The sequence below is a fragment of the Arabidopsis lyrata genome (genome assembly GCF_000004255.2).
Source record: "Arabidopsis lyrata subsp. lyrata unplaced genomic scaffold ARALYscaffold_5, whole genome shotgun sequence".
Classification (NCBI taxonomy): Eukaryota; Viridiplantae; Streptophyta; class Magnoliopsida; order Brassicales; family Brassicaceae; genus Arabidopsis; species Arabidopsis lyrata.
The window spans coordinates 1,395,045-1,416,095 of record NW_003302551.1 but is presented as its reverse complement, the minus strand read 5'-3'; the positions used below and the strand labels follow the sequence as shown (position 1 = coordinate 1,416,095).

Below are 21,051 nucleotides of genomic sequence, written 5' to 3'. Positions count from 1 at the left end.
AAATTCAAAGGAGTACTGTCAAAACTCCCAAGAATCTCACAGCAATCAGCTTTATCTGTCCTACGAAAAGGATTGCGACATGATTCAAGGTTTAAAGAAGACTTAATACTTCATAAACCAGACACAATTCAGGATGCACTCTTCCGCGCAAACAACTGGATGGAGGTAGAAGACGAAAAAGAAAGTTTTGCCAAACGGAATAAACAAGAAAAGCCGGCAATCACCGTCCCTACCAAGAAGTTCGAGCCTAGAGAGAGCAAAGGACCAAGGAAGTTTGGGTCGCAACCCTTCAACAATTCCGTCGGGAAACAATTCCAAGGGAAAGGAAGATCAAACACTTGGGTCCGTGATGAAAATCTATATTGCGACATTCATAAAGTAACTGGACATTTAACCAAGGATTGCAGCGTTCTTAAAAAGCACCTCGCAGAGCTTTGGGCTAGTGGCGATCTTTCTAAATTCGATATAAAAGATTTTGTGAAGGAATACCACGAAGCAAAAGAAAACTCCAAAGATCAAGATTCCAAAAGACCAAGATTATCCAACGAGGAAGAACCAAGGAGTTCGAAGGGTAAGATCAATGTGATTCTAGGAGGTTCTAGATTTTGCGGAGATTCAATAAGTTCCATCAAAAAGCATAGGCGAAATGTCTTACTCAAAGCAAGTTTGAGCGAAGAAATTGATTTTCAAGGTGCCCCAATATCATTTAACGAAGAAGAAACGCGGCATCTCGAAAGACCGCATGATGATGCTCTAGTTATTACTCTTGATGTCGCTAACTTCGAAGTATCAAGGATCCTTATAGATACAGGCAGTTCGGTCGACTTGATCTTTTTAAGTACTCTAGAAAAAATGGGAATCAGCCGAGGAGACATAGTAGGACCCCCATCTCCGTTAGTTGCGTTCACAATTGAGTCAGCCATGTCTCTCGGAACAATCAAGCTACCGGTCCTTGCCAAGAAGGTATCGAAGATCGTGGACTTCGTTGTCTTCGATAAGCCCGCAGCTTACAACATCATCCTCGGGACTCCCTGGATTTATCGGATGAAAGCAGTCCCCTCTACATACCATCAATGTATCAAATTTCCAACATCAAGTGGGGTGGAAACAATTCGAGGAGATCAAGAAGCTTCACGGACGTGTTACTTAGCTAGCCACCGTTTGAAGATCCAATAGCAATTAACAAAGCCCGCAAAAGAAGGACTAAGGCAAAAATTTCCTAGTGGGCAGGAAAAAGAGGATGTGGTAGTAGAAGTAGTATTAGAAGAAGACAAACCAGATCGGAAAATTCGAATTGGAGCAACGTTGACTGGCCAAATAAAAGAAGCTTTGATCGAACTCTTAAGGAAAAACAAAGCATCATTTGCATGGTCAGCAGCGGACATGCCTGGTATAAATCCGAGTATAATTTGTCATGAACTAAACGTGGATCCAAGCTTCAAACCGGTAAAACAAAAAAGAAGAAAGCTAGGAGTGGAGCGGGCAAAAATAGTAAACGACGAAGTGGATAAACTCTTGAAGATAGGGTCCATAAGAGAAGTGCAATATCCGGAGTGGGTAGCAAACACTGTCGTTGTCAAGAAAAAGAATGGGAAAGATAGGGTTTGCATCGACTTTACAGACCTAAATAAAGCATGTCCCAAAGATAGTTTTCCGCTCCCGCATATAGATCGACTTGTAGAGTCCACCGCTGGAAATGAGCTGTTAACATTCATGGACGCCTTCTCGGGTTATAATCAGATAATGATGAACCCCGACGATCAAGAAAAGACGTCATTTATCACAGATAGAGGTATCTACTGTTACAAGGTAATGCCTTTTGGTTTGAAAAATGCAGGAGCGACTTACCAACGGTTGGTGAACAAAATGTTTCACAATCACCTCGGGAAGACTATGGAAGTCTACATAGATGATATGTTGGTTAAATCATTGAAGAAAGAAGATCATGTTAAACATTTGGAGGAATGTTTTGATATTCTCAATAAATATCAAATGAAGCTGAACCCGGCGAAGTGCACATTTGGAGTCCCATCCGGAGAATTTCTTGGCTATATCGTGACAGAAAGAGGGATTGAAGCCAATCCAAATCAAATTAACGCCTTTCTCAACATGCCATCTCCAAGAAACTTCAAAGAAGTGCAACGGTTGACTGGGCGGATTGCGGCCTTGAATCGTTTTATCTCGAGATCAACAGATAAGTCGTTGCCTTTCTACCAAATTCTAAAAGGGAACAAAGGATTCCTTTGGGATGAGAAGTGTGAAGAAGCTTTTGGGCAGCTTAAGGCATACTTAACCACTCCACCTGTACTGTCCAAACCGGAAGAAGATGAAAAACTCTACTTGTACGTTTCAGTCTCAAACCACGCGGTTAGTGGAGTCTTGGTTCGGGAAGACCGTGGGGAGCAGAAACCAATTTACTACGTGAGCAAGTCAATGACGGATCCGGAAACCAGATACACAATGATGGAAAAACTTGCACTCGCGGTGGTAACTTCGGCTCGGAAGCTGCGTCCATATTTTCAATCCCATCCGGTTGAAGTATTAACTAACCAACCACTCCGAACAATACTTCATAGTCTAAGTCAGTCCGGACGTTTGGCGAAATGGGCGGTGGAATTAAGCGAGTACGACATAGAGTTCAAAAGCCGGATCAGTATGAAGGCTCAGGTCTTAGCAGACTTTCTGACCGAACTACCAATACCTGGAACGATAGAGCAACCGGAGAACCAAACTTGGAAATTACACGTAGACGGGTCTTCAACAAAACAAGGATCAGGAGTGGGAATCAAGTTGGAGTCTCCAACATCAGAAATTCTAGAACAATCATTCCGATTGTTATTCAGTGCCTCCAACAACGAGGCAGAATACGAAGCCCTTATTGCCGAACTTCGACTAGCACAAGGAGTTGGAGCTAAGGAAATATTGGCTTATTGCGATTCGCAATTAGTAGTTAACCAATTTAATGGAGACTATGAAGCCAAAGACTCAAGAATGGAAGCATACCTCGAAGTGGTGAAGGATCTATCTAAAAATTTCTTGAAATTTGAATTAATCCGTATACCTCGGGGAGAGAATACAACTGCAGATGCACTTGCCGCATTGGCGTCGACATCAGATCCTGAGTTAAAGAGAGTTATTCCAGTAGAATGCATCTCGGAGCGAAGCATTCAAGACAGCAAGGAAACCCTCGTCGTTACAAGGTCTCGAGCAGCGGCACGCGACCGTGGCGAACCAGAGATCGAACCGCCACCCAACAAACGAAGAAAGTCAAAGGGATCAAATACATCTAACAAGGAACCCGTTGTCTTAGCTGAAGAAATGATTCCAGAAACGATGTTAGAAACCGAGCCATTACTCGAGGAGAATATTCTTGAACCAAACGAACATCCCGAACCAGAGCCACGGATATTTCACAAAGTTGACCAAATTCCGGCTAAAGACTGGGGGGCTGACTGGAGGGAGCCAATAAAGCACTACATCACGACAGGCGAGCTCCCAAAGAATAAATGGCAGGCCAGGAAAATGAAAGTCGTTAGCGCGAAATTTTGTCTATCAAAAAATGCGTTATATAGACGAGGTGTTAGTGACCCTTACCTATTATGCATTTTTGGGCCCGATGTCGAAATCGTCATGAGCGAAGTGCATGAAGGATTATGTGGAAGTCATTCATCAGGAAGAGCTATGGCTTTTAAAGTTAAAAGAATGGGGTATTTTTGGCCCACTATGATCACAGATTGTGTTAAGTTCGCCCAAAGATGCAAGCGATGTAAACTCCATGCACCGTTGATCCACCAACCGTCGGAATTATTCTCCTCCATTTCCGCCCCATACCCGTTTATGAGGTGGTCAATGGACATCATTGGACCATTGCACAAATCAACTCGAGGTGTACAGTACCTTTTAGTCCTTACGGACTACTTTTCAAAATGGATTGAAGCTGAGGCGTATGTTGGTATCAAGGATTCGGCGGTGAAGACTTTTATTTGGAAAAACATTATATGTCGACATGGAGTTCCGTACGAAATAGTCACTGATAATGGACCACAATTCATTTCACACGAGTTTGATGCCTTTTGTGCGGACTGGGGAATTAAAGTTAGTTATTCTACTCCACGATATCCGCAAGGAAACGGTCAAGCTGAAGCCGCGAACAAGACAATATTAAGCAACCTCAAGAAGCGCCTAAATCATCTAAAGGGAGGATGGTATGAAGAACTCCAACCCGTCCTGTGGGCCTATCGTACAACCCCTAGGCGACCTACAGGAGAAACTCCATTCTCTTTGGTTTATGGTATGGAGGCGGTAGTACCAGCTGAACTCAATGTGCCCGGACTTCGTCGAACAGAAGCACCGTTAAATGAGGAAGAAAATTCAGCAATGCTTGATGATTCACTGGATACCATAAATGAAAGGCGTGATCAAGCTCTAATTCGGATCCAGAATCACCAACAGGCAGCAGCCCGGTATTACAATTCTAAGGTTAAAAGTAGGCCGTTCTTCGTGGGAGATTATGTGTTAAGGCGCGTCTTTGACAACAAAAAAGAAGAAGGTGCCGGAAAACTCGGTATTAATTGGGAAGGACCTTACATTATTACCGAAGTAGTTCGAAACGGTGTTTATAGGTTGAAAGACCTAGAAGACAATCCAGTGAAGCGACCTTGGAATGTGATCAACTTAAAGAAGTTTTATGTTTAAAGCTATATGCATTATTTTTGTACATGAACTACGGTGTGGCTTGATCCCGAGATGGGTACGTAGGCAGCTCGGAAATGAGTTCAGCTATTAATAAAAATTTGTTTTATTTCTTTATTAAAGGAAAAAGGTTCGATTGTGCGAACAAGTGAAGCAAATAAAGGTTCGGCTATGCGAACATACAAAAGATTGGAAATAGAGCGTTATCTAAAAGACGGAATGTCCTTCATCGTACACTTCGGATTATGGAAATCTTGTTGATGAGCAGAACACTTCAACTCCTTTACCAGCAAGATCGAGGATCGGCATCATGCAGTCCGGAATTCGAGCAAAGTCAGAAATCCCAAGCTCAATCCACTGTAGTAAGCCTGCGTTGCATCCGGTTAATCCTCTTCCGAAGTCTCCTTTTTTCCGACATAAGCTTCCGGTGTTGAAGCTCGAGCGCCTCTATGAACGCCGTCGCCGTTCCTTGATCTCTGATTGGGAGATCTCTGATCAATGCACAGGGGGCTCGGATCTGAGATCTCAAGAAGCCGCGAAGTGGTGGAGGCTGCCTGTCTGGCTCATTTGGAACATCTTCATTCATCATTCCGATTCTGGAGAAGTCGGGCATAGACTCCAAACAGCGAAGATTGAACTCCATACCTGCTAAAATGAAAAGAAGGGTGAGAAGTAAAGGGAAATTGAACCTATAATTTATAGGAGCCCCATATCCTTAGCAAGCTGCGGATTCTATCCAAGGAATGGAGTGATTCGCGGAGAGATTCATGCCCTCAAACAGATCCTGCATTAAAAGGCGCATCTCCGAGAATATTTTAAAAGAGAGGAAAAGTTGCAAATATTTCCATAAAGGGCCGAAGCCCATTACGAGTTTTAAAAAAAAAAAGAGAAGTGAGGAAGTTAAAGAACATTTATGGGAGAGGCTCAGGAACAGGCTCCTTCATCGCCGGTTTAGTTTCCGAAGTGGACGCCTTGTTCGTGGCATCCACTTCGGAACGATCCCGAACGCGTTTCCGGCAGTTGCTGGCCTCCTCCTCCAAGTCCTCTTCCTCTTCACTGTCGGACGGAACGGCGCAGACAGGGGCGTTCACGGGACCCGGGACTCCTCTAGCGCGGAGATACATCCGAAGCATCTTCGGGATCTCAGCAACGGAGTCGAAGTTCCGCCACTCCCATTGAAAGGGATCGCTCTCCAGGGCCCGTATCTTCCTTTCTACCCGGGCGATGCGAGCCTCGAGCGTCTGCCTTTTGAGTCCCAGCCGCTGCCTCTCTTCACACAAGCGACGGTGCTTGTCGGTGACCTAGCATAAAAATGAGTGAATAAGGCAAAACAAAAAGTTTTTAAGTCAAAAAACTTTAAATATTTACCTTGTCGATGAAGTCGCAAGCCTCTTTCTTCTCCTTTGAAGGGAAGTGAAAGACGGCGTGAGGAAATAGAACGCCAGCCGGTTCAAATCCGTCGCCGGACAAGAAAAGTGGGCTGCCGGGAGCGATGGGGGCTACTTCTTCGTTTTCCATTCTTAAAATATTTCTCAAGTGAGATTCTATAGTCATGTTTAATAAAGCCTAGAGGTAGGTAAGCCTTTATTTATAATGATTTAGGGTTTGTCTTGGAACCATAAATCCATTAATGGTAGCGTTTCCGAGTGGGTTATCATTTTTGGAAAATCGAGAAAAGGCAATTATTACATTAAAAGACGAGCCGTTCTCTTTAAGAAGGGAAAGAGCAACCGTCGCATTAACTACAAAAGTTTCTAAGGCTCAAGCCCAACAAGTTTACCGAGTTGACTAAACCCGAAGTGGGGAACTCGCTTTAAGCCGAGCTCAGTTCTCGCATTCTAAAGAGAAAGGTCTGATCAGCCTAAAAATCTTGAAAGCATTGCCACAAGGCCACAAAAGGTTAAAAGCGGACTTTGCAAACCCGCATATAATTTTAACCAAACCCCCTTGGGCCACAACCTAGAAAGGTTTAAAAGCCTCCTCAGGCAAATATCTTGTTCAAAAGAAAATAATAAAGCCTCCTTAGGCAAAGATAAGTTTGAAATTAAGTCTTAAAAATAAAGGGACAATCCCCAATTTAAAGTGGACACAGCCACTACGGAGCAGCAGCCACCTCGGAATCCGGCTCAACAGTCGAAGCTTCATTCGCGTCCTTGGCAGCTGCTTGATCAGATGAAGCTCCTTGACCACCCTCCGCGGTACAACCAACCTCCGGAGTAACCTCTGGTACCATTGGAGCTGTGGGCGGGACAACGTCTTCCGTCTCACTTGAACCTAGAAATAATGATTCCAGTCAATCAAAGGTACAAGGTAAGAAAAAGGTAAGCCACAGGAGCCAAGCGTTACCTGCCCAGTCTAAACCCGATTCACTGATAGGAGGTGATTCAGTAAAGAATGCCTCGAAGTCAAGCGGGTTGAAGATCGAAGTGGGAAGAGCTGCTAAGCGACTCCGTTTCTCAGAAAGGTTAGTCGACAGCTCGGTCCTTTCTTGCTCCTCGGAGAAATCTGCTTCATGGATTTGGTCCAGCAGAATCAAGTTGCTTTCGTGCTCCTTGATGTCTGACTCCAAGTCCGACCTAGCTTTCTCGGTTTGCATTAAGCGAATGGCCCCTTGGATCAATTCCATCCCGCGTCCCTTAACCTCCTTTCTGGCCTTCGATGCCGACCTTGCCAACTCAGAATCACGCAACTTGGCTAGCGCCTTGTACTTCGCGTCAAGCTCGATAAGTTGGTTGTTCAGGGTGTCGGCGGTTGATTCGGATTCGTGAAGTCTACCCTGAACACCAGACAGTTCGTCCTGGAGTTTGTAATTCCGGTCATAGTAGTCTTGCAGTTCCCCCTTTACCTGCGCCAACTCTGACGTCAACCTATCGACCTTATCCTCCAGATCGTGCTTAGAGCCAGCAGAAGAGTTGAGGTCAGCCTCAAGAGCTGAGAATTTCTTCTTCCACATGTCAATCTCCTTCTCCCGTCCAATGACCAACCCTTCGTAATGTTCGATCATGTCGTTAAATTCGCTCTGAGCCTGGCATTATACATGAACCAGGGATGGTGAGTCAGTTCGCAGAATGGCAATGCAAAAAAAAAAAAAAAAAAAAAAAAAAAAAAAAAAAAAACGGAACTAACCCGAGATGAGTGATGCGCGTGAAGCAAATAGCGTTCACGAATCGCAGGGCGCCATTTGTCGAAGTCTGGCAGGATCGAGCCCGATCGGGTCTTGAAGCATCGGAAGACGCTGCCCTCTTTCTCCATAGCTGCGAAGAAGGAAGAGTTGTAAAAATTGGAATTTTAATAAAGACAAAAAGTTGAAGTATGTAAATCACCAAACCTGAAAGCGATTTGACTTGAGGGACAAGAGCAGGTTTTAACCTCGAGGAAGCATCTCGAGATTCAGAATCTCCCTTTCTCGGAGACGCACTCCTGGCAGTCTTTCCACTATCAGGCTGGGAGGAGGAAGACATATCAACCGGACGTGGAGGACCCATTGGTTCAGGAGGAGGAGATGATCGAGGTGAGCGGTCAGTCCGGGCCCTCGACTTTTCCCTCTGCGGAGAAGAATCGCTGCGAGAGGACTTGTCTCTCTTCCGGCGAACCAAGTTCTTAATTGGCTCGTTACTAAAATCATCTCGGGGAGGACGAGGTGAATCACGGCGAGGAGATTGAACCCTCCGAGGAGAACGTGAGTCGCGACGATCGCGACGAGGAGTTAATCTGAAGGAAGCGACAGATCGAGCTCCCTCGGTGCTGCCATCATCAACCAGCAAGGTTCTACTGTAGTCCTTCTTGTCTATAGAAGACGCGAGGAACTTTTTCTTCTCCTCGCAAGCCTCAGCCATCGGCTTGGAAAGCAACTTACGCTTGGCCGCAAGGGCCCGAGATGACATTCCTTGAGTTGAAGGAGGGGGAGGAATTTGGTGAAGATGACCAGGCGGACTCATCCTGAGTCTGTGGTTAGCTTCCAGGAATCGTTCAAGAGTGAAGGAATTCCAAAGGGTTTCCCCTTCAAGAATTATTTTGAAGAATTCGATGAACTCTTCAGATGGGAGGTTGGAAGCGATGAAAGCTGCGAAATGAAACAACGGTGTTAGTCAATAAAGATAAAGAAACAATCGGGAAAGATACGGGCAACCTAATCACTACCGGGTTTCGCAGACCACTTCGAAGGGAGAAAATCAGCGAGATTTCCAATCGAAGCGGGGGTTTTCTTAATTAGAAACCAAGGATGATGCCAATTTTCATCCTTGTTCGGAAGATGTGAAATGATGTTCCTGTTGGCATTAGGATATGCTGAGAAATATCCCGTTTTCTTCGATGAACTTCTCACGCTCAGAAGCTCATTTAGTTCAGCAACTCCGATAACATAACCGGCCTCCGCCGCGATTGTTATAATTCCAAGAATAGTACGGAGAAGATTGGGGGTTAATTGAGGAAGAGCGATTTCAAGAGCCGCTAGGTATAGAACTAGGGCTTCGGGAAGAGGAAAGGACAGCCCGCAACCCTTGAAATAAATCTCGTACACACAGAAGTAACCATCGCGATGGTTCTCTGGGGATTCTGTGGGGGAAGCTATTTGTGCTTCCGCTATAATTTCCGGCGGAATCCGGCAAAGCTCTTTCAACCGCTCGAGGGATTGAAGAGTACAAGTGGACCTATAGTGCGGACCGGCAATATCATCAGAGCGGGTGCACTCGTCATTGCTAGAACGCCTCTCATCGAAAGACGGAGACTCGGGTCTATCGGAATCGGAAGCCATTGGGAAGATAGAAAAATTCAAGATCCGGCGAAGAAGGGTTTTGGTGAAAGAACGAAGAGAGAGGTTTTTTGATTAAAGTACAAAAGTAAAAAGAAGAGAGTAATGGTGAAAAGAAGTTACCTCAAGCTAATGATGAAACCGCCTCGGAAGTCGTGTGGGAAGTGGGAAGGTTTTTCCCGTTTTAATAGTAATTAATCAATATACGGTCATAATGATGACAGATGTCACTCGGTTAAAAATGGATAGTGCCAAAATTAAAGGAGTGATGAGATTTTCGGCGGGAAATCAGAAAGATTCTCGAGCGCAATCTTTGGCCACTTGAGCATTTAAAGTCCTCCGAACTGGAATAGCACTTCGAAGAACTTGGGGGGCTAATTGTTGGTGTCGGATCCCGCACCAGAAGTACGAGACCAACCAAAGATTGCCACGTAATCAGGATAATGGCCCATAAAGGATGAAGCCCATTGGACCCATGAGCCGAAGGGATGGTCGAAGTGGTTGTCACCATTTCGAGAATCCGAAGTGACTGCACTGTGACACGAGTTCGGTGTAGAAGACACGGGTAAGTCGGTTCAAGGACACTTGGGCCAAAGGGGGTGAGGCCCATGAAGATCAGAGTCAACTCAAATTCAAACGTTGAGCATTAAAGTCGAAGAATCAAAACGGACACATTTAAGAAGAAATAATTGTGCTTAATTACTCATTTTAATGTCGTTTATCGGAGTATAAATATAGAGGCCAATGGCCATGTAAAGAGGAGTTTCCTCTCAAGAGAGAAATACTATAGCAATTTTCGTATCAATTTATAAGTTTTTTACATATTCATTTTTGTCCCTCAAGAATAACCTTTTCCACTTAACAAAATACTTGAGTGTGTGAATCCGACATCCACAATCTGGGAAGGACAATAGAAACGTCATCGCTTCATCTTGTTCCTGTAGCTTCATTGCTTGGTTGAGTAGATGGACCGAAAGTTTGGTTTAATTACCGTTTTTATGCTTCCATGTTTTTATCTTTTTTTGTTATGGAACCATGTGATTAGGTTTCTAATCTCTTGATTGTAACCTAAAATGTTTTCATTTATGAAATATTTACAATTTAGCAAAAAAAAAAAAACATTAAACAGCACAGCGCTCTAAATATATAGTTTTAGACTTTCTTTTTTTTCTTTGTTAACCAAACCAAACCAAATACTAAAACCGAACTAAACCGATATCAGATTTTATTATCAAATGGTTACTCCCTTATACCTACAGTAAAACATCTATAAATTAATATTCGATAAATTAATGACCTCTATAAATTAATAAATTTCTCTAGTCCCGAGCTGGGACCAGTGTTAATTTTGACATCATTCGATAAAATAATAAGATAATATTTTTTTAAAAAACTCTATGTAAATATATGGTCCCATTAATACCATAAATTAATAATTTTACAAATATATCAAAATATATTTATATATATTTAATGAAATATTACTCTTGAGTTGTTTGTTTTTTTTGAATTTGCATTAATTTTATTATAATTCATTGATACAAGTATTTTTACTCCATCGAAAATTTCTGGTGTTATCTGCTAGACATGGTAATTGTTTTTTTAGTTGTAATTGATTCTCGAAGAGTATTGATTATAACGAAAAAAAACCTTATATTTTAAATATTTTTTTAATAAAATTATTAGATAAGGCAAATCTCTCTATTAATTTATGGATAAATTAATACCTTTATGTTATAAACCATATGGATGGACTCCATAACCGGCCCACGGCCCATTAGGGTTTTACCTTATTTTCTGTATCCTGCTATTATCCTTGTATATATATCCCCTTTTCTATTAATGAAAGACACAGTTCACAACACGTTATCAGCACATAAGCTCGAAAAAAAAAAAAAAAAAAAAAAAAAAAAAAAAAACCCTAACCCTAAACTTCACGAGCCCTAGCCACCCAGCTAATAAAACCCGTCGCCGCCTTCGTCCGTTTTCCGATCTCATAATCTCTCTTTCACGTCGAGGTAAGTAACCTCGTACTTACAATCAGTCGGTTGTTAATGCTTTAATATCGATTGTTTATTTAATTATATCGTTATACGAGATCTGTTGATTAACGCTTGAATATCATTATGCGTCATTGGTTCATCTGAGTTTCACATAATATAGTTTATTGTCATTACTAAAAAGCATCTACGTTCCATCTTTTGGTCAATATAGTCATGCTGCATCCGAGCTAACACATACTCTGTCGTCTTTGTCTATGCTTACGATCTCACCGTCACCTACGATCGAGATAAGTAACCTCAACTTAATAATCAAGCCACTCATGTCATGGTTAATCACGACTAATTAGATCGTGATTTGTTTAACGAAACTACCGTAACATTTAAAGCTATTTAATTTATAATTTATTTGTTTGTTTATTTATTTAATAGTCCATACATGAGATGTTGAGATCTGTTGATTACGTTCATGTTTTAGAGTTGCTATAATATATTTTTATTGTTTCATTAGAAGAAAACACTAAAGTCCATGTTTAGATTCTTCGGTCAATATAGTCATGCTTTATTAATTAAGATATACTTTCGTTATTGATATATAGATTCAAACATGTCACTACACATAACTGATCCATGTGCTTTCGTTATTAAGATATGCTTTGGTCCATGTGTTATTGTTTAATCGAACTTATAACTGATCGAGTATTTCATATAGTTATATTTGATTATCGATCATTGCTATTGAGGTTTGTTTTTCAATCCTTACACAGTTTTTTTTTCTTTTACTAATGTAATAGCCATTTTTCCATGAGCAAAATTCTGAGTTTCTTAGGAATCAGGATTATATATATTAAGATTTTGTAGGAGGTCCCAACCAGCTAAGAGACATAACTGTTTCCAATTTCCGTATCAGATCTCGGATCTCTGTTTCAGTTCTCCAATTAAGATAAGTGCTATTTATTTATTATGCTTTATATACATGATCCAATTAAAGTTTGATAAGATAAAATTTGCATGAAAATTGGCACATGTGATTTGATTTATGATTGGAGAATTAATTGAGAAGTTAGTGAATGGAAAAATGTTTAATGGCATGATAGATTGAATGTTTTAATATAAACCCTAGGTTAAACCGAAAGTAAACCGAAAGTAAACCGAAACCCTAAATCCTAGGTTAAACCGGTTTAATAAACCCTAAGTCACGGTTTAAGATCAAGCTTCCCATAAATGGAAAGTTTCCAGAAATAGAAAGTTTCCAGAAATAGAAAGTTCCATATAAGGAAAGTTTACAGAAATAGAAAGTTTCGTAAAATAGCAAGTTTCCCAAAATAAAAGGTTCCCTAAAATAGCAAGTTTCCCAAAATGGAAAGTTACCAAAATAGGAAACCCCTTCATAAGGAAATATTCCAAAACCCTAAAGTACATAATTGTTTAGGATTTCTTTCTAGATGAGAAATAGAAATTTTCCATAAAAGGAAAGTTCCATATAAGAAAAGTTTCCATAAATAGAAAGTTCCATACATAAAACTGAAATCCTAGCAAAAACCCTAGTACTATAAATCGCGGATGCTAAAACCCTAAAACTTAACCGCGAAATCCTAATATCCTAATCTAGTATGATCCGATTGTTTGGTTGTTTTTCGTTGCATACTAGATCAATCTTCTAGGGTTGATTTCATCCATATATATATATAACATGATTGTTTAGAAAACACTTGCTGAAGACAAGCATGGCTCGGTCTTAAATACCGCATGACTTGATCTAACCGATTACATGAGTTCTCATTTAACTCTATATATTGTAGATGTCAGAGATCAACTATTATGAATACACGGCACTCAATGCCTCTAGTGACAATTATTTACAATGGGCTTTGGACACTGAGATTGTCCTAAAGGAAAAAGGGCTTGGTGAATCTATTGTGGAAGGAAACAATGTCACCAGAAGAGAAAGATATAAGGCGATTACTAACATATGCCATCACCTCAATGAGAGTCTCAAAATCAGTACCTCACTATTAAGAATCCTCTGGACCTCAGGACAGAGTTGAGAAAAAAAAATCAATATAACCACCAAAGAACGGTGCTATTACCCAAAAGCCCGATTCGATCGGAAGAATCTTAGATTCCAGGAATTCAAATCCATGAATGAGTATAACTCAGCACTATTTAAAATAGTGTCAATACTGAGATTCCGTGGTGAGGAAGTTATTGAGAATGACTTGCTAGAGAAAGCATTCTCGACCTTTCACACAAACAATATATTGCCTCAGCAACAATATCGTGAAAAAGGTTTTTACCACATATGCGAGTCTAAACTCTTGTTTTGCTACTCGCTGAGCAAAACAATGAGTTATAAATAGTGAAATGAGACCTCCTGGTCCTACCCCATTATCAGAAGCCCATTGGGCTGAAGAGCCTAAAGAGACTAAAGAGTTTAACCACGTCCAAAGAGATAAGTATCATGGCCATAGTCATGGTAAATGGAATGGACGTGGTAGAAGTGGCAATTATAATTTATATGATCAAGGAAACTATTCTTATGGTTAAGGCCGCCGACCCGACTTTGGTCGTAATCGAGGTAGAGGCCGCGGTATACCCAAACCATAACACTCAAATAAACTTGTTTGCCACTGAAGAGGAATGGGAAAACCATTGGACTAAGACGTGCAGGACACCTAAGCATCTCGTTGATCTCTATCAAGAGAGTTTGAAAAGAATCTAGAAGCTCATTTAGTTCATCACGATGGTGAAGAAGATTTCGACCATGAGATAGATGACTATGAGAATTTAATAAACGAAATATCTAAAGACATGGTTCATTAGCCAAATTGCGGGTATAGCTAAATTTAGTGAAGGCTAAGGGCAGGCCCATGGCAGGCCCATATTCCCAAGGGCACACATCCTCAGATGCTTCATATTCACCCAGCCCAAAGGGGCTTGTTGAGTTTCAAAGAAATGTCTTATATTACTAAGGTTTCCCATATATTACTAAGAGCACCCAAGACCATGAGAAGGTCTTAGAGACTATACCCGCGTCATAGACTTTTACTATGCCAAGGTCAATATGATAAAGGCTAATACAGTAAACAAAAGGGTTTACTAAGAAATTCACTAATGGCATGACCGGCCTGGCCAGCCTGGTTCTAACATGATGCGTAAAGCTGATATTAAAATCAAAAGGGCACACCTCTTAAGGACCTCACGTGTGTAGCATGTACACAAGGGAAACTCATACTAAGGCCATCACCAGTCAAAGCAACTAGAAACTTGGTGTTTCCTAAATTGCTGGCCCAGACCATAAGTCTGTGAGCCCACATACTTAAGACTATATGTCTAGATAATGCTGGTAAATTATGTCCCAAGCGTTTTATGGCTACAGTATGTCCATGAGAGGGAGAGTAGTATACCCCGTGGCACATGTCCATACTTGAACTCACAGTAGCTGCTTGGGGACACGCAATATTACATGCAACAAGAGCATATACGCATCAGGCCATTCTAGTGAGCATAGATATTCACCATCCCAACTACTCACAGGTCAGGAGCCAGATATGTCCCATCTAAAGACATTTAGGTGTGTCACCTATTTACCCATAGCACCACCACAGAGAGAAAATAATGGGACCTCAAAAGAGGATGGGAATATACGTTAAAAATGATTCTCCCACCATCATTAAGTATCTCGAGCCAAAGGCCAGATACAAGGATTGTCATCTCAATGAATCCGTTTTCCCAACACTGGGTGGAGAGACTAACAAGCTGGTCAAAGAACTTACATGGAATCAAACATCCTTCACATGGCAAGATCCTCGGACTCCATCAGAGATCCAAAAGACTATATATCTGCAAAAGCTAGCTAAAACAGTTGCCAAGATTCCTATAATGACCCAAAGAGAGTAACAAAATCGTACATACCAGCTTGTAATGCACCAGTACGTATTGATGTTCACAAGGAACACAATCAAGTTGCTACAGAGGCTACAACACGTAAGAAATGTGGTAGACCCAAAAGGTTCCAAAGACAAGAACCCTCAGAAATCAAAGAAAGGTGCAAGGGAAACCGAGAAGGTTCAAGAAACCATAGACATGGCCGGCTAATAGACATAACCCTAAGGTACCAATCAATGAGGTTTGGGACGCCAAACCTCAAGGTCCTGAAGGTGTAAAGAGATCTCTATAAACTATATCATGTCTAGAATACAATGGAACCGAAAAGATGTCGACATCAATGATAAAATATTTGCGTACAAGGTAGCAACTGAAATGAATGAGGATCAGGAGCCCACGTCTATACTAGAGTGCACTCAAAGACCTGATTGATTAAAATGGTACAAGACCATAAAACGTGGAGCTAATAATCATTAAGAAGAAGAATGTGTTTGGTCCAATACGAAGGACACCATTCAATGTAAAGCCAGTGGGACAAATGAGTCTTTGTGATTATGTGAAATAAACATAGTGAAAGCGTGATATATCAGACACGGCTTGTCGCACAAGGATTCACACAAAGACCAGAAATAGAGGAGATATACTCCCCTGTGGTGGATGCTAAGACATTTAAATCTTTGCTAAGTCTGGCTATATAAAAGAGAAAGATTTGCGGCTAATGGATGTAATGCCTGCATATTTATATAAGTCCACTGGATAATATATGAGATTACCAGAGGGTATTGAGCTCAAAGATAAGAAAGATTCTCGAGAACAGCACTGCATAAGGCTGGACAAATCCTTATATGGACTGAAACAAAGCGGACGTATGTGGTATAACCGGTTAAGCGAATATCTCATCAGAGAAGGCTATAAAAATGATCCGATTAGTCCATGTATTTTTATCAAGAAGTTTGCAAACAAAGGATTTGTAATCATAGCAGTGTATATGAATGATTTAAACCTCTGGGTAATCGACCAAATAGTTGAGTATATCTAAAGAAAGAATCTGAAATGAAAGACCTAGGTAATAATTAAGTTATGTTTGGGATTACAACCTGAGTACGTGAATAATGGAATCCTTGTGCATCAAATGGCATACACTGAAAGAGTACTCAAGGAGATTTAATAAGGACCAGGCCCGCCCATTGACCAGGCCCAATGGTGGTGAGAAGCCTCAGATTGGATAGTGATCCATTCAGTCCGGAAATGCCATACCTCAGTGCCATAGGAGTTCTAATGAATTTGGCTAGACACACTAGACCAAACATTTGTTTTGCCGTGAGTCTCCTGTCTAAATTTAGTTCATGATCAACCCAAAGGCACTGGAAAGGGTTAAAGGAAGGTTTGGCTAAGTTTTAAAGTCTATTCTTCCTGCGTTGTTTACTTGGGTTTTGTTCTATACTGATCTAACCAAAGAAGGGCCAGTTTGCTTTGGTTTAGTTTGATTTGCTGATGCAGGTTATTCATAAGATCAGATTATGGCATGGTCAATGAATAGGAACTACGTGTGGCTTGATCCCTTTCACGGGTACGTAGGCAGCCTTCCTTAAGGCGCAACTACTACTACATCAAAGACCATCATATTTGAAGACAACACAGTCTGTATTGCTCAACTCAAGGATGGCTACATTAAGAGAGACCGGACAAAGCACATTTTGCCAAAACTCTTATTCACTCATGAATTACAGAAGGACGGTCAGGTCAAAGTTCAACAGATCCGGTCAAGTGAGAATTCAGCCGACCTATTCACCAAATCATTGCCGACTTCAACGTTCCGGAAGCTCATTCATCAAATCGGGATGCACGGACTTAAGGATCTACAGTGATGCTCAAATCAGGGGGAGTAATGCGTGTTGTACTCTTTTTCCTTCACCATGGTTTTGTCCCACTGGGTTTTCCTAGTAAGGTTTTAATGAGGCAACATTCCCCAGCGCATTATAGAGATCCCGATTTAGTATCGGGCACGGTTATGTCTTCCAAGGGGGAGTGTTATAAACCATATGGATGGACTCCATAACCGGCCCATGGCCCATTAGGGTTTTACCTTATTTTCTGTATCCTGCTATTATCCTTGTATATATATCCCCTTTTCTATTAATGAAAGACACAGTTCACAACACTTTATAAATTAATAAAATTCCACGGTCCCAATATTATTAATTTATAGAGGTTTTACTGTACTTACGAAACTTCACGTCTTAGAATTGAAAAAATCATTCACCTACCCTTCGTCCCTAACGTCTTATTTGCTTTATTGGTTTCATGAAGTCGCACTCATTTTTGTCCATATCTAATTGTAGTTTACACAAATCTTTATATAATTTCATCGTTCATTGAGTGGTCTAAACGAACCCAGGTACTATATGAACCAGAAGGTCCAGAACTACACAATACACAGCAAATTCTAAACAAACCCATTTTTAAAAGAAAAAAATAAATATATTAGAATTTTATCTGAAAAATACTTTGAAAAATAAGATAAAAAAATGTCATAATTATAAATAGCCAAAAGGTATGTCATAAAATAGCTATTTAGAGAGTTTGAGTGTAATATATTTTTTATGCTCAACGAATTAATCTTGCGTATATAAGAAAATTAAAATGACACATTAGAGCATCTACATTGGTCATCCCCTAAAGGATGTCTTAACTATAAATTAATATTTAATTTTATACTTAGTTTAATCTAAAAACCACTAAATTTCAATTATCTTTTTCTCCTCCATTGATCCTTACATATAAGTGTCTTAAAAATAAAAAATAATTTACATAGAAACTACTCCTATGTTGTCTAAAAGGGTATTAGAAACTAGAGGGAGTATGTTGTCTAAAAGGGTCTTCTGTGTACTAATGACATACTAGGTCTTAACCCGCGGTACACCGCAGTACAAACGTTAAATTTATAAATTTTAAAATTCATGATTTGAAAGTTTTCTTGTAACGTAAATATAAACTCTAATTGATCTATAAAAGATATTAAACGAATCAAAGACATAGTGACCCGTTGATCTTTATGATACAAAAGCTTGTTTATATATTCTGATTTCAAATTTCAGTAACCCGCTGATCTTTATGATACAATGCAATTTTTTCACATTTTTAAGTGATTATTTATTGTTTTTGATTGAATAGTTTTGTTCTTTATTTTTATTTTTGTCAAAGTTTCTTTACTTTTTATTCAAAATATTAAATATTTTTTGGATGTGTGTTAAATCAAATATTAAAATATTAAAATTCACTCTTTTTTTTTACTAATTAAGTAAATTATGTCCGTTTTTAAAAATTCAAATCACAACATATATGAAAAATAAAATCTAGATTTTATTTATTATATAGACTATGTATTGATTCAATTTTTTAAAAAAATATGATCATAAAAAGATGAGAGATAAATTTTTAATAAAATTTTTGAAATATTTCTAAATTAAAGGAAAATAACTTTGTTAACAAAATTAGAGGAAAGAGAAAATTCAATATTTCCTTAAATAAATTCAATAGATGAGAGGAGAGTGTGAGCATGCTAGTTTATTTTTACACACTTGTAAATCCAAGGACCAAAATGCACTAAATTCATATTCGAGGAATACCAAATGGAACAACCAAAATGGATAGAGAACTCACAGGAGGCCCATATATGAGAATATGTCCAGGTGAAGGAATATTGAACTCGCTATTAATATTTGACTTACCACCGCTCTAATTGTTGTTCCCTTAATCTCTTACTTTTCCTAGAAGTCCCCACCACTTTTGATTCCTCGCTGTCAAACATTTTTTCCATTCCTATGACGCATAAACATAACTTGAAAACTTGCAAGTTCAAGTCACAATCCTCTAAACTCCGGTGCGTTTGTTCTTCTAATTTGAAGAATTTACCAAGTTCATTAAGCTTTAGACCCTGTGTTTTTCCCAGAAAATTTCCCTCCAACCACTTGAGTGTATCGATCTTGTATCTGAATGATGGAATGCGCTTCTCTGGCAAATTGTGCCTCCTATACATCTTCAGTAAGAGTGGAATGTCGGTGCGAATTATGTTATGTCCAATCCAGATTCCACCTATACAAAAATCAGACCACACAATTTTTATAACGATACATTATACAAAACATCTAGTGCAATGCAATGAAAGAGACAAAAATGTAAAGAGAACTAACCATGAAGAACTTTGAAAATGTCTTCGTGGACGTCTAAGAATGTTGGTGCTCTTTGGAGCTTGGCTTTGGTGATTCCGTTTGGCCTATCACGGAACTTGGAAACAACACCATCACTTGGTTTGATAAATGTTTCGTAGTTATAAACCGCCTCGAGTGTCTTAGAGTCAACGATAAGCACAGCAAACTCTATAACATCCTCCTTTTCAAATTCCAAATCAAGAAAAAGAAGACGATCTGCGTTTGGCTTTGGTCCTTCTTCTTCTTCTTCTTGTTGCTCGCCTTCTGGTTGCTCACTGCTTATCGTTTTAAGTGCCTCATTCAAACGGTCAATCAATAAAGCTTTTTTGCCTGTTGTTGAGTAATTGCGATCAGAAAGATGTTTTCGCAATTCAACAACTGTCAAAGTATTAACCGGTCGACCCTCTAACATTTCCATATTTTTATGCAACACCAACAGCAAGTTCCCAACTTTCAATACCCAAGTTGCAAGTATACAACACCAACAACAACAGCAAGTTCCCAACTTTCAAAGCAGTAGTAAGTTCCCAACTTTCAATACCCAAGTTGCAAGTATACAACACCAACAGCAACAGAAAGTTCCCAACTTTCAAAGCAGTAGCAAGTTCCCAAATTTCATATCAAACAACCTATTTACAGTGAAGAGAGAGAGAAAGTTCCGTTGGAAACAAACACATGGGCAAGAACAAAACTTTGAGATTGGTAGGAAGATGAACACAAGGAGAAAATAAATCAATTCAATTGAAGACATACCGAGGTAATGAAGCGATTGTAGAGACCTCTTGGCACAAAATTGGAGACTTGTGGAGTCTTTGGGAACTGAAACGAAAAGATGAAACAAGGATTGGTGACGGCCGGATTGATAAAAGCTGGATTTGTGACCAAGAAAGTAAAGAAGAAGAAGAAGAAGTTTGATGAAACGAACCAGAATATCTAGCTGAGATCTTCAAGTTGTCGACTTTGACAATCTGAGACCAAAGAAGTTTTATCACAGATTCTTTGACGAGAGGAATTCCGACAGAAGAAGTAAAAATCGATGAGTTGCAAAATCGATTTGGTTTTAAGAGAGGAATTCCCAGTGACTTCTTTCTTTCTTTCAATATCTTTGGTTGGTTGTGTTAAGATAAGATAATTACGATTATTGCTATCTCTTGAACACTTTTCCTCCCCTATATATAGTCTCATTTTGAGAAGTTGTAGTATGAGAAGTTGTAGTAACAGACGTAGAGAGAAAAGATAAAAGAGCGATCACGTCTCCTTCCTCTTTTCTATTATTTTAATATTTTCTCATTTTAGTATTTTTATTCAACACGTTATCAGCACGATGTCTTTACCGCTAAAGCGTTTACGAGGTAAATTATAATTTCTATTATTTAAATTTATTTATGTTTATAGAACATAATTATTTTAGACATATGGTATTTTTTCAATATTTATGGTATTTATGGTATTTTTTAGACATAATTATGCATTTTTTCCGGTTTGATCGTTATAATGGTAGGCTCTGCCT

The 21,051-nt window shown here is 39.8% G+C and overlaps 1 protein-coding gene across 1 annotated transcript; it reads right to left on the bottom strand.

Annotated features, from left to right (window-relative positions):
* Positions 1–18,859: 18,859 nt before the first annotated feature.
* On the bottom strand, positions 18,860–20,681 carry LOC9311239 (protein NEN4). The gene is made up of 4 exons (XM_002875125.2): positions 20,467–20,681; positions 20,295–20,360; positions 19,524–20,170; positions 18,860–19,425 (listed from the first exon to the last, which is right to left on the bottom strand). Exons 3-4 carry the CDS (start codon positions 19,957–19,959, stop codon positions 19,058–19,060), a joined length of 804 nt encoding a protein of 267 aa, XP_002875171.1. The 5' UTR covers positions 19,960–20,170; positions 20,295–20,360; positions 20,467–20,681; the 3' UTR covers positions 18,860–19,057.
* Between the last annotated feature and the right edge of the window lie 370 nt (positions 20,682–21,051).

Excerpts from the sequence above, each read along its gene's own strand:
- LOC9311239 (XM_002875125.2), bottom strand. The coding sequence starts at position 19,959 with ATGGAAATGTTAGAGGGTCGACCGGTTAATACTTTGACAGTTGTTGAA. Across the intron at positions 19,426-19,523 it reads CATTTTCAAAGTTCTTCATG|GTGGAATCTGGATTGGACAT; the intron begins GTTAGTTCTCTT and ends ATTTTTGTATAG.